General features: G+C 32.9%; 2 protein-coding genes and 1 pseudogene across 4 annotated transcripts; 2 read left to right on the forward strand and 1 right to left on the reverse strand.

Annotated features, from left to right (window-relative positions):
* The first annotated feature begins 2,913 nt into the window (after positions 1-2,913).
* On the forward strand, positions 2,914-5,004 carry LOC120218371 (branched-chain-amino-acid aminotransferase 2, chloroplastic-like). The gene is made up of 9 exons (XM_039215323.1): positions 2,914-3,082; positions 3,152-3,231; positions 3,402-3,570; positions 3,653-3,829; positions 3,927-4,058; positions 4,123-4,338; positions 4,423-4,518; positions 4,616-4,728; positions 4,838-5,004. Exons 1-9 carry the CDS (start codon positions 3,029-3,031, stop codon positions 4,959-4,961), a joined length of 1,161 nt encoding a protein of 386 aa, XP_039071254.1. The 5' UTR covers positions 2,914-3,028; the 3' UTR covers positions 4,962-5,004.
* A 1,617-nt stretch (positions 5,005-6,621) lies between these two features.
* LOC120218361 lies at positions 6,622-9,367 on the forward strand (annotated as a pseudogene).
* A 1,868-nt stretch (positions 9,368-11,235) lies between these two features.
* Positions 11,236-14,602, reverse strand: LOC120218610 (transcription factor bHLH74-like). Of its 3 annotated transcripts, none has more exons than XM_039215546.1 (9): positions 13,367-14,601; positions 13,214-13,315; positions 12,871-13,104; positions 12,724-12,789; positions 12,553-12,621; positions 11,978-12,049; positions 11,731-11,874; positions 11,565-11,643; positions 11,236-11,480 (listed from the first exon to the last, which is right to left on the reverse strand). In XM_039215546.1, exons 1-9 carry the CDS (start codon positions 13,715-13,717, stop codon positions 11,458-11,460), a joined length of 1,140 nt encoding a protein of 379 aa, XP_039071477.1. In that variant the 5' UTR covers positions 13,718-14,601; the 3' UTR covers positions 11,236-11,457. The 3 variants fall into 3 exon arrangements, with proteins under 3 accessions (XP_039071477.1, XP_039071475.1, XP_039071476.1); XM_039215545.1 differs by having other exon boundaries at positions 11,237-11,480; positions 13,214-13,354; positions 13,394-14,601; XM_039215544.1 differs by having other exon boundaries at positions 13,214-14,602.
* Between the last annotated feature and the right edge of the window lie 4,545 nt (positions 14,603-19,147).

The raw sequence follows: 19,147 nt of genomic DNA on the forward strand, positions 1-19,147 counted from the left end.
GATTAAAAATCTTTAAAACAAATACTATTTGTAATCACCTTAAATTAATTAAAAAAAACATGAGCAATAAAACCAACAAAATATTGGTAAAGGGACAAAGAGAAGCTATAATAGAATTCGTGGACTTCTATATTGTTTATATTATTATTATTATTATTATTATTTTGAATATTTTAGGTGGTTATAAGATAATATTTATTCAGAGTCTTTTTTATTTATTGACGATACACATAGACCTTACAAACACAATTATTTGAATCTGAATCATCTAAACAAAACAATATTCTCTTTTATCACTAAAACTGCTTAATAAATTCGATTTCTATTATACCATGACCAAGATAAAAGGAACCACCTACTTTCCTACAGCAACATGATCGACCTACCACCAGTGATGCGGGCGTCGTGCTTCAAAAGGGACACTATTTGGAATGTTAATAAAAGAGCCAGCCAGGCATATTCAAGTAAAAGTTATTGTAGGGTCGACACTCGGCATATTCAAGTAAATGTGGGTTTAGTTCAATTTTATTCCAATTATTAATTCACAAATATTCAGGTTCATAATAAATAAAAAAACATATAAGTAGGGTTAAATGAAATTTGATTCAACTCAGAAAAAAAAATCGAATTCCATATTATTTGAGTTAACTCAAATTTTTATTTCTACTTTAAAGTTTGAGCCGAGTTTGGGTTTTCAAATTTCAAATAATATAAAAATCCTCTTTAAAGATTGTTTCATCTTACTATTGGCCAGATTTGTAAAATTTTTAAGAGTTCATTAAAACAAATAGGGTCTAAGTATTAATTAAATCATAAAAATTAAAAAATAAGGGCTTCATTTTTTAATTTTAAAATTAAAAGTCTTAAAAAGTAATTAAGTCAAATAAATTTGGGCTCAAGGTTTAATTTCAAAATTATAATAGTTTCAAAATTACAAGCAACTTAAAAGGTAATTATACCATCAAAGTTTGGTGGCCGTTACCCCGCACCTATATGGTTCCGTATCTGGCTGCAAGCAGACACCAAACCATATTTATTTATTTATTACGAATCTGAACTAATAATTAGAGTAAAATTGAACTAAACCCACATTATTTTAATGAGACTTGAAGTTAAGATTTCAAAATTTTCGAACTTATCAAATGATCTCAGTAGTAAGAGGGAAGATTATCCTCTCTAGAAATCTTGGGTTGGAATAATCGTGTCTGCAGGATGTGTATGCATAATAAATAAATAATTTTTTTAAAAATAGATTTTACAGTGTAATCACTTCATACTATTAAAAATAAATAAATTATAAATGTATATTGTAAGAATAAATAAAGAAATCACACATGTATATAAAACCTTCACGTGTATATAAACAAAAATAAAGTTAACGTGTAACTAAAAAAAGAAGTGCATGCATATAAAACTATTGCTATTTAATAATGTGTGAATTAATAATAATAATAATAATAAAAATAACAATGAAGAATGTAATTAACCGTTTTAGGTGAATTTAGAATAATAGTGGAGCAGGATAAACTCTTGAATTGGCTATAAATAAGAGAAGCTGATAGTGGAGGAAGGTAAACTCTTTACTTGGCTAGAAGATGATAATGGAGGAAGTTAAAGTCTTGAATTGGATAAAAATTAAATATTTCTTTAGATTGATTAAATTCAATGAATAGATACATAGTTTCCGTGCACACAAGTAATTAGGTTATGGAACCATTAATTGGTCTCGACATTAAAATAGAATGTTATTATTCCTATAAATTTTGAGTTTAACAATTGCACCCGCAGGGGATGTGTGCATTGTTAATAGGTTGAGGAAATTTTAAACAATTATTTTCTTGTAATTAGCTCGAACTATTAAAGAAAAATAATAGTTAGAAGGTTTGTCTAAGTAATATGGAATGAGATGGTTGTTTTTAGATATCTCTTTAAACTTTTCTAACAATAATAATTTTAAAAATAATTTTTTTTAATTAACTCGTAATTTATAAAACTAATTTTTATTCCCAAAACAAAAATTTTGAATTTTTTAAATTACTCTTAAAAAAATTAAAAGTTCTTATTAAATCTTAATATTTTTTGAGAATTTTTGTTACATCCACATTTTTTAAAATTTTAAATTAAGTTATTCAAAAGTTTTAATTTAGAAAAATTGTAAATAGATTCTCTAAATTGTGTTGTAAAAATTCTCTACTAAAATATGATAAAGTGTATATTTTTCAAACGATAGGATAAGTGTATTTTATCATATCTAAAAGGATTCTTGCTTTTTTTTTTCTCTTATGATTTTTAAGTAAATAGATTTTTGCCTTTTAAGTTAATGAATACCATAGACTCATGAATCATCTATTTTTTAAATGGTCCTGACTATAGGATGTTGTTTTATTAAGTCTCTGACTATTAAAAGTTATAAAATGATCATTCTATAGGCATTGTTTTGTTTAGTCAATCGACTATTAAAAGTTACAAAATGATCACATGACTGTTCATATGTTCAAAACTCATCATTTTCCGTTAAAATAGTTACGGTCGTCTGAGTTGCATGTTAACATGTTGACTAAGATATGATAGTCGTTTGAGAATCTAGAATTGGATTTTATCATATCACAATCAGCATGTTAACATTCAACTCAGGTTGTCATAAAATTTTTAATGGAAAAGGATGAGATTGAAACAAATGAAGAGTTGAGTGACCATTTTATAATTTTTAATAGTTGGATAACTCAACAAATTAATGCTCTATAGCCGGAAGATAACTTTATAACTTTTAATAGTCGATACATTAACACGTGATAAATGTTTACCTAATTACAAAAATGCCTACAACAAGAAACCCAACAAAATAATTATTTTTGTTCTCACAAATTGCAAGCTATCAATTTTATCTAATTTAACCAAAACTCGAATTTTAGAGTGCGGCGAACCCTTCCTTTCGTGTTGCAGTTGTATATTCTCACAACACAACAACGTCCTTCTCTTCTTCCTCGAACGTAACATTTCGTAAGAGCAATAAGGTAGTGGGAAAAATATGAGAACTTCATTATTCCTCCGTTTTCTTCAATCTTTTGTTGGCCCTTCCAAGGTACACTGATCTTGTTCGATTTCACCATTTTTTATGATTCTACAACCATCATCTGATGTTTATTTTCAGGTTCGAGCTTATCGTTCTTTTGTGTCGACGCCTTTGTCGTCGTCGACTTTGGAGCAAGCAAGCGACCCTTCTTCGTACAAGTAGATATTTTTTCTGCTAATCTTAGTTTATTTTGTTTAGCATTGATGTTGGTATAGTTTTGAAGTTAGATTTTGTTCATAGCAAGCTTATTTGAGTATAAAGTTATGTTATTTTGAGGTGTAAGGTTTGGGGTTTAGTAATTTTATCTATATTTATGCGTTTTATATAGTGGAGATGATGCTGACGTGGATTGGGACAACCTAGGATTCAGTCCCCGACCAACTGATTTTATGTATATCATGAAATGTTGTCAAGATGGAAATTTTGTACAAGGAAAGCTTTCACGCCATGCAAACATTGAACTCAGCCCTTTTGCAGGTGTCTTGAATTATGGACAGGTAAATGTATGTCTTTTGTATTCGTTTTATTGTTTATGTTCGAAGTTCGTTTTCCTAAAATATCATATATCGAAACTCCCAGGGTATATTTGAGGGTTTAAAAGCAAACAGGAAAGAAGATGGGAGCTTGCTTCTCTTCCGGCCTGATCAACATGCCATTCGCATGAAGATTGGTGCTGAAAGAATGTGTCTGCCATCTCCTTCCATTGATCAGTTTATCCACGCAGCGAAACAAACCGTGATCGCGAATGACCGATGGGTATTCGTCCCGAACTTGATTCGACTCCGTACATATAAAATTCATCTCTGAATACCTTTTTTTTTCTTTTCTATCCTTAATTGGCATGATTGAACAGGTTCCTCCACCAAGAAAAGGTTCCCTTTACATTAGACCATTGCTCTTCGGAAGCGGACCGGTTCTGGGTGTCGGTCCGGCGGCCGAATTCGTGTTCCTCACATATGCTTCCCCTGTTGGAAACTATTTCAAGGTGCTCCTTCATTTAAACATCTTTTAACTTCACATGAGATTAACACAATTTGTTGACATAACAGCAAGGTAAAGCGCCATTGAACTTATATGTTGAAGAAGATTCGGTTCGTGCATTTCCGGGTGGAGTTGGTGGAGTGAAAACCGTTTCGAATTATGGACCGGTGATGCAAGCACTTCTCAGGGCTAAAAGCCAGGGATTTTCTGACGTTTTGTACCTTGACTCTGTAAATAAAAAGTATCTGGAGGAAGTCTCTGCTTCCAACATATTTATTTTGAAGGTACAAATTCTTTTTTTTTTAATATTTATGTTCGATACGTATTCGAATATGCTCGAAGAAGTTGGTCCGACGTATACTCTGCAGGGCAATGTTATTTCAACTCCTCCTACAAGTGGAACAATTCTTCCCGGGATTACTCGGAAAAGCATTATTGAAATTGCGCGTGATCTCGGTTATCAGGTGACTGTTTCTGTTCTTTCGTTTATGTTATCGAACATATATTCGTATCCGATATTCATCTAAGGTCTAATAACATATTTGATTAAAACGGAATCAGGTAGAGGAAAGAGCTATATGGGTGAACGAATTGAGGGAAGCTGATGAAGTTTTTTGCACTGGAACTGCAGTGGGAGTTGCCTCTGTGGGGAGTGTTACGTACAAAGGCAGAAGGTGATTAATTAGTAAAAGTTTTATTTATTTATTTATTTAATATTATATATGCATTTTCCATTAAATTTATGATAAACTAAAAAAAAATTATATTTGTTTGACCCTACAGAACTGAGTTCAAAGTGGCTGAAAACTCTGCATGCCAAGCATTGGGTTCGACTCTTGTAGGGATCCAAACAGGCTTGATTGATGATAACAAGGGCTGGATTTTTAACATATCACTTCATCATTAATCATTCGAGTTATTATTTTATATACTATTGGTAAGAAAAACAATGCGACGTTTGATAATATTTTAATATTATTCATGAAATTATTTGTTCCATTAATAGTGTATTAGATAATAGAGATAAGCATATGATTTTATATTAGAGAACGAAAATATTTTATCAATATAAAACATAAAAAAAAATCTAGATTATATGAGATTTTGATATTTTGTGAAAGTGACCACCCTATGAACCATCTTTGATCCATCTCTGTTCATATTTGTCCAAATTTTGCCAAACGTAAGATATGAGCCTCAAAGTTTATATAATCAATTTGAATTTGTAAATAGATAAATCAGTATCATTTTTAAACAATTCATATTAATTTTTAAAATATTAATCTTATTTTTAATTTAATAATTTTATATATGTTATTTAATTATACTTTTTACTTCTTTTAAAGAAAGAAAGCCGCTAAATTATATAATCAGCATTGTCAGTTGGTTTCGTCGTTGTGTTTGTGGCAATAATAGCCGGAGTTACCATTATTAATTCGATGGAAGGGAAAATCGGAAATTCTTTGACGCAATTTCATGTCAAATTCTTCTATTATTTTATGTACTGCGAGTGAATTATAGATTTAAACTAAATATTTTAATTTGATCATTTTTTAATCTTTATATTTTTTAAAATTTTAAAAGCATGATTCTGACTCATACGGTAAAAATTAAAAATTGTCAGTAAAATTATATTATTAGTATCGTTCGTTGCTGGCCTTGCTTTCACTTTCTTATGTTCTTATTTTCTTGTTCCTCCTTCATCCCCTTCCTTTTTTATGATTTTATCCTCCTCTATTAAGTATTGTCTATATCTTCTCCCTCTTTTTGCTTTCTTACTTAATTTTCACAAGTCAAATTTTTTATTTTCACAAATCTTAAGTCAAATTTCTTTTATAACATCCCTTTGATGTGTGTAAACGAGTGTTGTACCTCTTTCATATTTCTTTCAAAAGTTACAATAATTTTTGTACCTATTAAACTTTGAAGCCTCTGGTGTTCCATAAAACCTATGGAATTCTATATCCTCTTAGAACTATAATATTTTTGATATGATCAGTAACAAATCCACATAATCTACTAACAAGACAAGTCTATTCATCTTGTAAGCATAACCATCTTGTAGGCCCGACATCAGTACTAAAGATCTTTATAGCAACCATCATACAAGATTGAAAATAGACAGACTTTCTCTCTCTCTCGACATATCTCTCTCTATTGTTTTTCAACATTCTGAGACCACTATTCTATATTTCTCTTCTAAATGAAACAATCAACTGCAACTTTCCACCCAAATAAGAAGAAATGAATTGCCAACATATAGTAAAATCCCACTTTTTACATCAACATAATCATAAAATTAAAATCTCTAAACCATAAAATGTACAATCTTAACTTATACGTGTATATTAATTAGTTTTTCATTAAAAATTACTCTTTTTGTTCCACACAATTATTAACTCATTGGTTTTTTTTAGTTAAAAATTTTAAAATTTAACAATAATTATTTTAATATCTTATGGAATATTTTCAAAATATATTTTTTATACTTAATAATAATAATAATAATATTGTTAGAGTTTCAGCCTTTTTTCTTATATTTGATCAAAAGCTTTTAATTTTCGACAATGGCGCCATGGTGGCCGAAGGACAGCCATAAAGGAACCACGGTGGACATCAAAATGGGAAACCCAAACTTGTCAATTGTGGAACTGGAAGTTCCATCGGAAGATGATTTCCTCGTCGATAACTTACCAACAAATTCCCAAGAAAAAGGGAAAAGCAAAAACGCCAAGCAGCTCACTTGGGTCCTCCTCTTAAAAGCGCAAAGCGCCGCCGGTTTCGTAACCTCCATTGGCTCCACATTGGTCAGACTCGGCTCAGCCGTACGTCGTCGGGTCGCCTCCGGACGAACCGACATCGAAACCGACGAAAACAAAACCGTTAGAACATGTTTCTATAACTTCATCAGTGTTCCTCGTGCTATCGTTGTTGCTATTCGGTTTCGGGATTGCCGTGTATTTCAAAGGCTGGCATTTCGGTTCCCCGCATCTTCAGTTACAATACATCCTCGCGTTTCCTCTTCGTGTTAAAGATTTGTTCGATTGGTTCTATGCCGGTTGGGTTTTGTTTCGGGTCGATTATCTCTCCCCCTCCTCTTCAGTTTCTCGCCAATGTCTGCAAAATTCTCTTCCTTGTCCAAAGCTTGGATCCGTTAATTCTTTGTTTGGGTTGTTTTTGGATCCGGTTCAAGAGAATCAAACCAATCCCCAAGCAAGAAGCTGTTGCAGATATTGAACTTGGGGAACACACTTTCTTCCCTATGGTTCTCATTCAGATCTCTATGTGTAATGAAAGAGAGGTAAACCCCAAAGAATTTTTTTTGCCATTTTTAAAAGAATCCCATTTTTAATTATGGCTTAAATTTGATATTTTAAATATTTTTTTGCAGGTTTACCAACAATCTCTGGCTGCAGTTTGCAATTTGGAATGGCCAAAGTGGAAATCTTTGATGCAAGTCTTGGATGATTCAGATGATCCAAAAACTCAGCTGCTTATTAAAGAGGATGTTCATAAATGGCAACAAAAAGGTGACCAAATTGTGTATAGGCACCGTGTGATTAGAGATGGCTATAAAGCTGGTAATCTTAAGTCTGCAATGAATTGTAGTTATGTTAAAGACTGTGAATATGTTGCCATTTTGGATGCCGATTTCCAGCTGGCCCCCGATTTCCTCAGACGAACCATCCCCCATTTCAGGGTAACTAAATGTAACTACTTTTTATTCGAATTGGTGTGTTTAGGATTAGTTGAAGTGAAATGCTGTTTTTGATTATATGTTGCAGAATAATGAGGAATTAGGATTGGTTCAGGCAAGATGGTCTTTTGTGAATAAGGATGAGAATTTGCTAACAAGATTGCAGAACATAAATTTGTCATTTCATTTTGAGGTAGAACAACATGTGAATGGTGTTTTCATTAATTTCTTCGGTTTCAATGGGACTGCTGGAGTGTGGAGGATCAAGGCTTTGGAGGAATCCGGTGGTTGGTTGGAGTGGACTACCGTTGAGGACATGGATATCGCTGTCCGAGCTCATCTTCGAGGATGGAAGTTCATCTTCCTCGATGATGTTGAGGTATAACTCGAGTTTAATCTATCGTATCGGTGGTCGAATTTATCTGCTTTTCGCTTTCTTGACAAGTAGTCGATGTTTTTGGTCTTTTATTATCTTTGCAGTGTCCATGTGAACTTCCTGAATCTTTTGAAGCTTATAGAAAACAACAGCATAGATGGCACTCCGGACCAATGCAGTTGTTCCACCTCTGTTTGCCGGACATTATCCGTGCTAAGGTGGATGCATTTTCGAACCGATCTTTGCTTAAACCTGCGATGATGAACTTTGTTCTTATTCCATATTTTGACTGATGCAGATTAGTGTGTGGAAGAAATTCAATATAATCTTTCTGTTCTTCCTGCTTAGAAAACTGATCCTGCCGTTTTATTCTTTCACTATTTTCTGCATAATTCTCCCCATGGCTATGTTCGTTCCAGAGGCTGAGCTTTCGGCATGGGTTGTATGTTACATCCCTGCTATAATGTCATTCCTAAATGTCCCTCCAGTCCCGGAGTTGTTCCCATTCATTGTCCCGTACCTTCTTTTCGAGAATACTATGTCAGTGACCAAGTTCAATGCCATGATCTCTGGACTTTTCCAACTTGGTAGTTCATACGAGTGGATTGTTACGAAAAAATCTGGCCGATCATCCGAAGGCGATCTTGTCTCCTTGGTTGAGAAAGAGGCAAAACATCAGCGCGCGGGATCCAAACCCAATCTCAATGAATTCAATGTCGATCTTCAGCAAGAACCAATGACTACGAAAACGAAGCATGACAGGATATGCACAAAGGAGTTAGCTCTTGCATTCCTTCTTCTAACAGCTTCAGCTAGGAGCCTCCTATCTGCACAGGGTATCCATTTCTATTTCTTGCTATTTCAAGGGATATCGTTCCTTTTGGTCGGTCTCGACTTGATAGGCAAGCAGGTATAAGGGTGCGAGTCGGGACTTAGTAGGAGAATGCAGATCACATGAACACAACTGACTAGGGTCGGAACGAATCTGTGTATCATTCCAAAACGAAACCGTTGCAGCAGATCTTCTCATCGACTTATACGATCTAAGGCGCTCGGTTCTGATTCCCATCCGAAAATATGAGAAGAGATTGTGTTACATGGTCGGAAGAATGACAACAATTTTGACATGGGAACATGTGAAAATAGTGATAATCTTCAGTACATGTAAGGTTTTAACTTTTTACCTTTTGATTGTCTTGTAAGAAAAATTGTTGTTCAAACAGGAATTTAGGTACCATTTAGGGGCGTTTGGTTCATGGTATCTTATATTACCGTGGGAATGGAATGTCATTCCCCCATTTGGTTGGCAAACATTCTCAGTCCCCGATAATAAGTTATTCCTAACAGTGGTATTTTGAGGTATATTATCGGGAATGTGAATACCCATTTCCTTAGGTATTGTTACATTCATGGCGTTTTGAAATAAAATGCCTTTAATTTTTTCCCCAAAAATATTTTTATTCTTTCGTTGAATAAAAAAAATTCTACAAAGATTAAATTACAAATTTATGTTTAAACTGTTTTAGATTTACAAAAAAATCCATAATTAGAATTTTATATGAAGTTCAGGGGTTAAAATAAAATTTTATCATTTCATTAAACCTATTTATCTTTTTAATTTTATAAAAAAATTATATAAATTTTATGAATTTAAAATTTTTAAAGAAAATATATAAATTAATTATTGTAATATTATAGTATAATTCAACTTGTTAAAAAAATAAATATATAATAAAGACAATTTGATAAAATATATATTCCAATAATCTTTTATTCCTTTAACTAAAATCTGTAATCTTACATTACTGCTAAACGAACCAAACATAAAATATAACATTCTCAGTAATCTTATTCCTGCCGATAATCCTATTCCCACCGGTAATCTTATATTCTGTAAACCAAACGCACCCTTACTAGCATGGCAGTTTCCTGTTGTTTTATTCACATTTAGCTATTGTATATTAAATAATAATAATAATAATAAAAAAGTTGAGTCTAAACATTAAAAATAATAAACAGATTACGACCCAGTTGGATTACTTCCCCCCCCCCCCAACTTTATCTTTATTATATATGTATATTGTTTGCTCCACAGGGGAATCTTTTGTTCATATGTTTTGACAAAAGCAGAGCAATCCCTTTGTTCATATGTTTTGACAAAAGCAGAGCAAGTAAAGGGTTATAATTGAACCCTAAAGCTTGATAATTGACACTTTCTGGTAACCAGAGACGGATCAAGGTCATCAACTAACGTTAAAGTTGAATATAAGTTAGAATATGATTGTAAATGAGATGAGACAGATCATAAACTATTCGAGTTGAATCGGTCAAAACTCAATTAATATTCAAATCGAATAAATTTGACTCGAGTTCTTAATGAGTCGAAATGAAATACTTGACATCCGACTCAAAAAGTTCGCGAGCAACTTGAAAAAAAATACAATATAAGACTTTAATGTACCTAAGGTTCAGGTTCAAACTCAAGTTCGAGTTTGAGCCTCAATCAAGTTAAATATGAACATGTTTTGAGTTCAAGTCATTTCAAGCTCGAACTCGAGCTTCAAGTTTTGATTTCGAGCCAAGCTTGAAAATTTTAAACTTGCGAACTTTCGAGTTCAGCTTCAAGTTTTGATTTCGAGTTTAAGTCGAGTTTGACAATTTTAAGCTCGTTAGCTTTTGATTCGAATCAAACTCAACTTTAAACTTTTCGAGTCAAGTTAACTCAACAATACTCAAACTCGACTAAGATCGTTTAAAACTCTAAGCTAGGAGATGAACCAGGATTTTCAAATAAAAATAGTGCAAAGATTTAATTTTGCAAAATTATAGTCTAAGGACTAAATTTTGAATTTTGAAATAAAATAAGGACTCATTTTTAAACCTTAAAAATATTTTTTGAAAAGCAAACTATTATAAATTATCAAATTATAATAAGTAGAGGGATTAAATCCATCAAAAGTACATAGTATAAGGACCTTGTACAAAATTTGACCATATATTTACCCAAAGGAAGTGCTTAACTACTCTTTTGTGGACAGTGTTGATAGATACAGATGACAGTAAAACACAATGGAATTTTCTTAAATTTAGAAAGTTTATCCAATCTACAACTTAACCACCATATTCCAATATTTTCACAAAGCATCAAACAAAAATACCAATCAAAAATCAAGATTCCATCAACCAAATACACATGATCTTGTTAGAAACTTAATAACCTATACAGCTGAAATAATCCCATGCATAGCTTATCTGCATTTTACTTGAAACATATGAAATTCTTGGTTAGGTGGGACTAAGCTTATTTCTCATGTCAGTTTCTTCCCAATATCACATCTCCGGTTTTAATTGACCTGCGTAACGATGATAAGATGCTTAAGGTTAGAAAATAGGAAAAACAAGTTAGAAAATATAGCTCTGTTTACTTCGATGAATACCGTTTAGTCCAAAACCATCCATGGTCGAACCGGAAAATCCCATTTGAAAAAGATTTAGCAGCTCATTTTCTAGTACAGTCTGTTAATAGATAAAATAGTGTTTGAATCAGTATTCCAATGAGCAAAGGGTGAGAAAAGAATGATGTTTTGACATCCTTTTTGATACCTGAGGCAAGGGTGGGAATTGCGGATTTTTATTCGGGATGCCTGAAATTGTTCCGGGAAAGGTACTAGGGGAGAAACCATAAGGGGAGTTCGACCCTGGACCGAGTCCGAGAACTGCAGCACTTCCACTCCGTTGATGAAGAATCTGTATTGGGGGGGGGGGGAGAGTAAGGATTCATGTCGCTTCCAATATATCAAATCATATTTGATTGCATAATTTCTTGGTTGCATATGGAAGAACAACTTACGTCTTTGGATAGAATTCTGTCTAAATCGAGGTTTATCTCCGGGTTGACGGTGGCGAGTTTCATCGATAAAAACTGCATTGAATAAAATAAGTTAATTAAATTCATTGACATTTAGTATACTATGATCCAAGTAACAATGTCACGAGCACTGATTTGAACATACATCACTGAAATCCATTCACGTTTGTAAATATGGCATAGTTCTCAAATTCATGTCCTAAACCTTTGTGTAATACTGCAAAAACTATAAAATAAGGTCGCGAGGGCGAGGGAGTTTATATTTGGTTACAAGCCGAAGGCGAGATGAAGTTTCCAGAAGAAAAGATGTGATCAACTCAAAAAAAATTACTCAAGGATGAGATTCCATTTCTATTTCTTATCAAGGACCAACAAAGAGTTAAGCAGATTATCCAAAGTAAGGAAAGTTCGCCCAAGATTTTGATTCGAAGTTCTCATTTAGCTAGTTGATTGTGTTAGTGTAGTCTGAAGCTATACATCAAAAACATCAAACGGAGCTCAAGTTGATAACTTTCAATGTAAATAACAAATCCTTAATTACAATCACAGTATCATACCTCAACCTGCTGCTGCAATGACTGGACATAGTTGATAATCTCATCAAGCATTACAGCTTTCCCAGTAATCTAACACAATGACCACCACAAATAATCAAGATTGGCTTTCGTTTTGAAAATCGTATCCTCGTACCCTTTTACAAATGTGTCAATTATGCAACCTCTGCTTACCTTATTGCACCCCGGTACGAGTTCTTGAAGCAATCTCATTCTCTCACTTATCTTCTCCCTTCTCACCTGCAAACACGAAAATTCCCAGATTCATTACCAAGTTAAGATAGCAAATATTGTTCATTTAATATCGGAACAGGAAGTTACCCTTTCTGCAAGGCTATGACTGTTTGTAGCCTGACCCCTTCTTGCTCTCACGTGGATGTAATTTTCTTTAGGAGCTTCCTCGGATTGAGAACTGTCTTTATCTTGTTTAACAGCTTGCTTACCACGTGAATTAGCACCTGTATTCTGTTCCGTTTCCGGTTTCTTCCTGGCCTGTTCTCTCGGACCATCGCATCCCTCACTAGACAGATCCATTACAGGCTCTTCATCACCATTCTAATGCAAATAAAAAAGCTGAATAATCATGTCTGCGGTATCATAGATTATCATATTGCTTCATTTTTTTAATACCATTCGTAAACATAGATTCATATCAACAATATACCTTGCATGATCTTAACGGAGAGCCGGACTCAGGAGCACATTTTCGGATCTTTCCATTAGGCGAGGTGCCAACAAGTGCTTCTTTTGAGATTCGGTGTTCATCAAGAAATCGCAAACTATTTGTCGAACCCCTTTCGTTGCCACCCTCGGTGTTTAGAGTGAAATTCGGAGGGCACCTGCGGTTGGCAACTTGGTTGCATTGTGGTAGACTAAAGGGACCAACCATTTGAGACAAATTTCCACCATCAAAGCCAGTAAGCTTTGACACCAGCTCAACAAAGCTTGGATCAGATTGATAGTGGGAAACATGGGAAGTGCCACTAATTCCCTGATTTTCCATCACAAGATGGTAATGGGAAGCCATTGAAGAACCTCCAAGGCTTCCACTCTGTGAAACAATTGGATCCCAACAAGAACTGAAGAAAGAATCTGATGTGTTTGAAGACTTGTTGAACATGGATATTGAACTCATCGCCAATCCCATATCATCATTTTCACTAGTCATTTTCTAAGATTCAAAAGCTAAAAAGAAAACCCAAATTCTAAGGAAACTCAACCTTTGGGAGAAGGTTGGTTTGACCAAATTTAGTTTGGGGGGATATCTTGCAGTCTGAACAAGGAACAAACAACAATGGCAGCTTTATAGAACTGAGAGAATGTTAAAGTAAAAGAAACCTCTCATTGCAGCATCTTGGAGAAGCAAAGAAAAAGTGGAAATCAAATGCATCTGGCACACAAAAATCTTAATAAAGACTGTTTACCTCTTGTTCTAATAAACCCTAGGATCAAATCTACTCTGCAGTAAGGAAAAAAAGAGAGAAAATTCTTCTCACAGGAGATGAAAGTGAACCTTATAGAGCATAAAGTTAACAGCTTGCAAGTGTAAAAAAAATAAAATCAGATTCCCCTTGTATTCCTTAGAGCTTAGAGAAGAACTATTGTTTTTTTTCACAATCTCTAGGAACAATTATAAAAGAAAAAAAACCAAAGTGATTGATTTTGTTAGGCAGCTCAACACACAAACAAGGAGGATCAATTCTTGTAGAATAAAAAGAAAGCAACCAAGTTCTGAATTAACCCTTGGAACAGGAATTTGGAGAAATGGGTGTTCCAAAAAATGGCCAAAAAGCATCAAATTTTTACTTGAATTATGCAAGAACTGAAATGAGGCAGAGTGTCATTCACAGTCCCCCCTGAAATTGGGTGTTTGATTGGTACCCCTTAAAGCATCAAATGCTAAAGTTTTTTAACAAGAACCCAAATTCACCAACTTGGAACTAGCACAAAGCATCAAATTCCAACCTTTTTATGTTTAAATCCTCAGAAATGCAGCTGAGCTACAAGGCTAGAGAGAGAGAGAAAGCGAAAAATAAAGAAAGATTGAAACTTCTAAAGCTTTGGGGTGACATGTATGTATATATCTATGTATGTATGTATGTTATCAAAAGGCAGACCTAACAACTTTGCCAACTGCTCTTTTCTCCTAAATTATTGCAGAAACTGAGTAAATCATAAATATGATTTATTTAAACACCATTTTCTTTCTTCTTAATTTTTTTACTGACACATTTTGCCAACTACTATTCTGATTAAACAAGAACAGACCTTTCTTTGCTAAGTAACCCCCTCTTCTTTTCATTTCTTTTAAGAAAATAACTCTCAATTATAAGACCTAAGCTTTATCATCTTCCATTGCACCCCCCGTCCTTTTCCCATCATTTGCTTCACATTGTCCCCACAAAATCTCCCTTCTACACCATCCTACCCATTATATGATTCTTCAACCAACTCTTGAATATGATATGTGTTTAATACGAATACATAAAATATCCATCATTTAAGCTCATAAAAGTCACTAGTATTTCATGTTGGACGGAAATGAAAGAAAAAATAACATAAAATCTTTTTTAAAAAAACTATATGAATTTTGTTCAAAAAGAACAAATACGTACCATTTTCATGAGCGTGACGACGACACACATATGTGAGAATTTAAATATAACATTGGTATAATATCAAAATTGGTCTCCAATGTTTATTAAAATTGTAATTATACCTCCAATATTTCATTTTATGACAAAAATGATTAATTGAATAGTGTCTTTTCTCATTATTCTTTTTTTTGGAGTATTTTGGCCCTAAAAAACTCTTATTTTAGAGCGCTAAGCACTTGTTAACGAACGATTTATATCTATAGAGTAACATTTTTTCCTCAAAAATAAAATGTTAAGAATCAAAATGCTTTAAAAAAGAATAAAAGCTAAAGTAACTAATTAGTCAAACGTTTAAGGCATTTTTTGACATTATGCCTATAACATTTTAAATATACATTTATTATGTAATTGAATATAAGGTTAGCATATGTGTGTCAGTCACTCGACTCGTACTTGTGTAATTATGTGTCTTTGACACGCTTTGCGTTAGTTCATTCTATTTTTACAAAATTCGTATAATTTTCATATATTTGTCCATATTTTTTTTTCTTTCATTGTAGTTTAGCATTAAGAATTTTTTATAGTTTCACACATCAACAGAAGACTCTTCCTATACAAATTGTTTTTTATAAAAAAAATGTGTTTGACTTACATAACACTAAAAGGTGACGATTTAGAAAATAATTGAAATTATATGTCAAATTGAAAAATTAGATTTTTAAAGATAAGTATGTAGATTGTATTTAGTTATAAAAGGCATTGTTAAAAATAACATCTAAAATAATAAATAAAATATAATTATGAACCAATTGTAACCGCATGAGTGAACCTGTAGAATTTGGAAAGTATCCAAAGCGGATGAATGAGAAAACATTTTCTCCTTTAATCGCAGTCTCATTCTATCATCATAAGAAGAACAGAGAAATGACATCATGAGAAGAGCGATATCAAAAAATTAAATAGATAATGGAATAACTAATCCGTACAATAAATTTATGTTGTACGAAGAAATCAATACTTGTCTAGAAAAATATTATTTGACACATATGCACGGAAGCTATATTAATATCATATACAAACGAACGAAGAAATTAAACATTAAGAGAGCAAACAACCAAGAAATCTCGTAGAAACAGATATAAAAAAATACCAATAAAAAAACTTACATTGGAAGTCCGAAGGCGGTAATCGTCATAATACCCTTCATAAAAAAATGACGAGAAAAAAATATTGTTATAAATACGTTAAAAAATCAAACAACATCTTCTATAAAAACCATAAATAACATGGAGGTGGCCGGATGAAACCACCGCCACTGCCTTGAAATGAAAACTGCTTGTAACTCTTTTGTGTAAAGTGGTAACCGCCGGAGAGAATTTGGAGTTTAGTAACCGATGCAGAGAGTTTTCAAAGCACAAGAGAAATTTGTTTTTTACACAATGAAAAACTGATTTCATACAAGTAAAAGAAGAAGATCTGGAGCATAGTATGATTTGCTATATTTTTTTACATAATATTAATTGATTAAGGAATTAATTAATCCTCGTAGGAACACAAAGAATAATGCAATCTAATCATCAATTTCAGCTGATTATCCTGCTACAGTTTTCCATCTGTAGCTGATTAAAAAAGATCCACCTCGTCAAAATCAGACTATTTGGTCAACTTCAAGTCTCCTGGTTGTGATCTTGCTGGATTATTTATAATAATTGGCGCGATCAACGGCTGATTTTGCTTAGATATGCATGATTGATGAACTAAACTCTTTCTCCCGTGTGGAGTTGAGTATCACATGAAATGCGCTTGTGATTGTTTTGATTTGATGTTTGATGTGATATTTCCATACGTTGATGTGGAAAGCAGACCCCACACCAAAGGGCTAGGATATGGAGATGGTATGATGGAGATGGTACACCTAACTGATCGATGTGGGTACTCACACCAAATCATTCTTCTCGTTACCAAATGATCCAATCAAGAGTGGGTTGTCGATGACAAATGCTTTCTATCAATTTTAAACAATATTTTAATTAATAAAAATATTGTACATATATTAAATTTCAACTGAAATAATATGTTTTGGTTAACTAATTATTTGATCATCAAATTATTATGACATTTCTATTCTATTCACCCAAATGGTAAAACTTTCATTTTATTAACTAAGGAGATAATGAGATTATAATAATCCTATTTAATCATTAAGTTATTATTATATTTTCTTTTCTTCCTGAAAAAATAAATTATGGTTAGATTGGTTTCATTATTCAACTTCACTTTTAATTCTTTATTCTAAAATTTAATAAGATAGTAATAAAAATTCGTAAATTGTTAAACCCTCTTTTACAACTGTACCCTTTTAATACATCAATTGACAAAGGGTGAGACTTGATTTTCATTATGCAGATTTATGGAGACTAGTTCACGATCTTTAACTAGGTTTTGCTTCTGAATCTAGGAATGTTATGAGAACTTTTCATGATTATGATACATCAGTGCAGGCAGGGATAAACCTAGAGATGTCGGGGTGTGGTCACATTTTCTAAAATTTTTAAATTTACAAGTAGTTTAAGTTTATATTTTTAAAAATTTTATAATTCATACTTTTAATTTTATAATATATTTTTCTAAAATCACATCGTGACATAAAATTATGCTTCTATCTTTGAATGTAGAAACAAATGGAATAAGCATCTGCACATACGAGTCCTTTTGGATAATCATGTAAATGGTGGAATATTGGCAGCCTCCTCTCTCTTTCTGCGTCACTATGATTTAATATTCATTCTACTTACGAAGCTTTAAGCTTTTTCCTCTATTTTTTACACAAAGTTCCCACAACCTTTTTTTTCTCAATTGTGCAGCTTAATGTATAATATCTATATGTATGATCCATTGTAATTATTAGGATCTCTAAATTTAATTAAAAATAAGTGGAGATATCCCGCTTCAATATAAAATCATAATCTCTTGTAATTTAAAATTTATTCATGGGAGATATGTCATGGGTAAATAAAGATGAAAAATTGATCAAGTGTAAACTAAAAAAAATACAAATACAAAAACATAAAATATCATCTAACTTAAAGGCATTAATATCCATATATATTAAATTTTAAAATTAATTATTAAAGTAACACTATATCAAGACCCAAAATTAAGGTTAAAAGTTATTGTCTTTTATTTTAATGATCAAATTGGAGTTTTATAAAACTTTTGGATTAAGTTGTGAATTTTGAAATGTTTGGGGACCCTTTTGTAGTATTCTATTTTCCCCTTGTGTGAGGAAAAAAATGAGCAAAAGGGCTATGGGACCTAAACGCATGCCCTCTTGCCTCTCTGCCCACTCTTTTACCAATTGTGTTACGAATGGTTTACAGATTTCTTTAGAGCTTTTCCTTTTAGGAGTTATTAATCAATGTATAATTAATCTGTTATAAGCCTTAAATGGTTACCTTTTCACATTCTTTCTCACGTGGCCGCTAATGAACATTTTCTCTCCTATGTTTTTGTTTTCGTTTGATGCTTCAATTAGTTAATTTCGTCATACTTCTCGCCACCCGAGGCCATCGTTCGCCTCAACGTTTCCTTTCGACCAAAACCCTAAACCCACCTTACTCTCTAGTCATCCGTTGTTTCTGCGGACCAAGAGAAAATTCCTCGAGATTTCTTTGGCGTCATCGTGTAATGACAATGTCCCTAGTAAGTGGTTGTTGCAGCTCTCTTTCTCTTCTCTTTTTCTCGGGTCATAATTCGTTGCCATGCACACCATGCATCGTTCTCTTTTCGTTCTCTGTTGTCGTTGCCATTGTCACCCTTAGCCATCCCCCTCTCGACCAAATCAAACCCTAACTTGAGCCCTTTATACGATACCCATTAGAGCAGCATGTATTGAGGCCCAATTTTTGTTGTCATCTAAGGCAAGCCTAACACTTGTGACCAAATCAGACCAACTCTAGCTCAAAATCCTTATTTACCCATCCTTAATCATCTAAGGCCCA

Source organism: Hibiscus syriacus, unplaced genomic scaffold, assembly GCF_006381635.1.
Source record: "Hibiscus syriacus cultivar Baekdansim isolate YM2019G1 unplaced genomic scaffold, ASM638163v2 tig00110198_pilon, whole genome shotgun sequence".
Lineage (NCBI taxonomy): Eukaryota > Viridiplantae > Streptophyta > Magnoliopsida > Malvales > Malvaceae > Hibiscus > Hibiscus syriacus.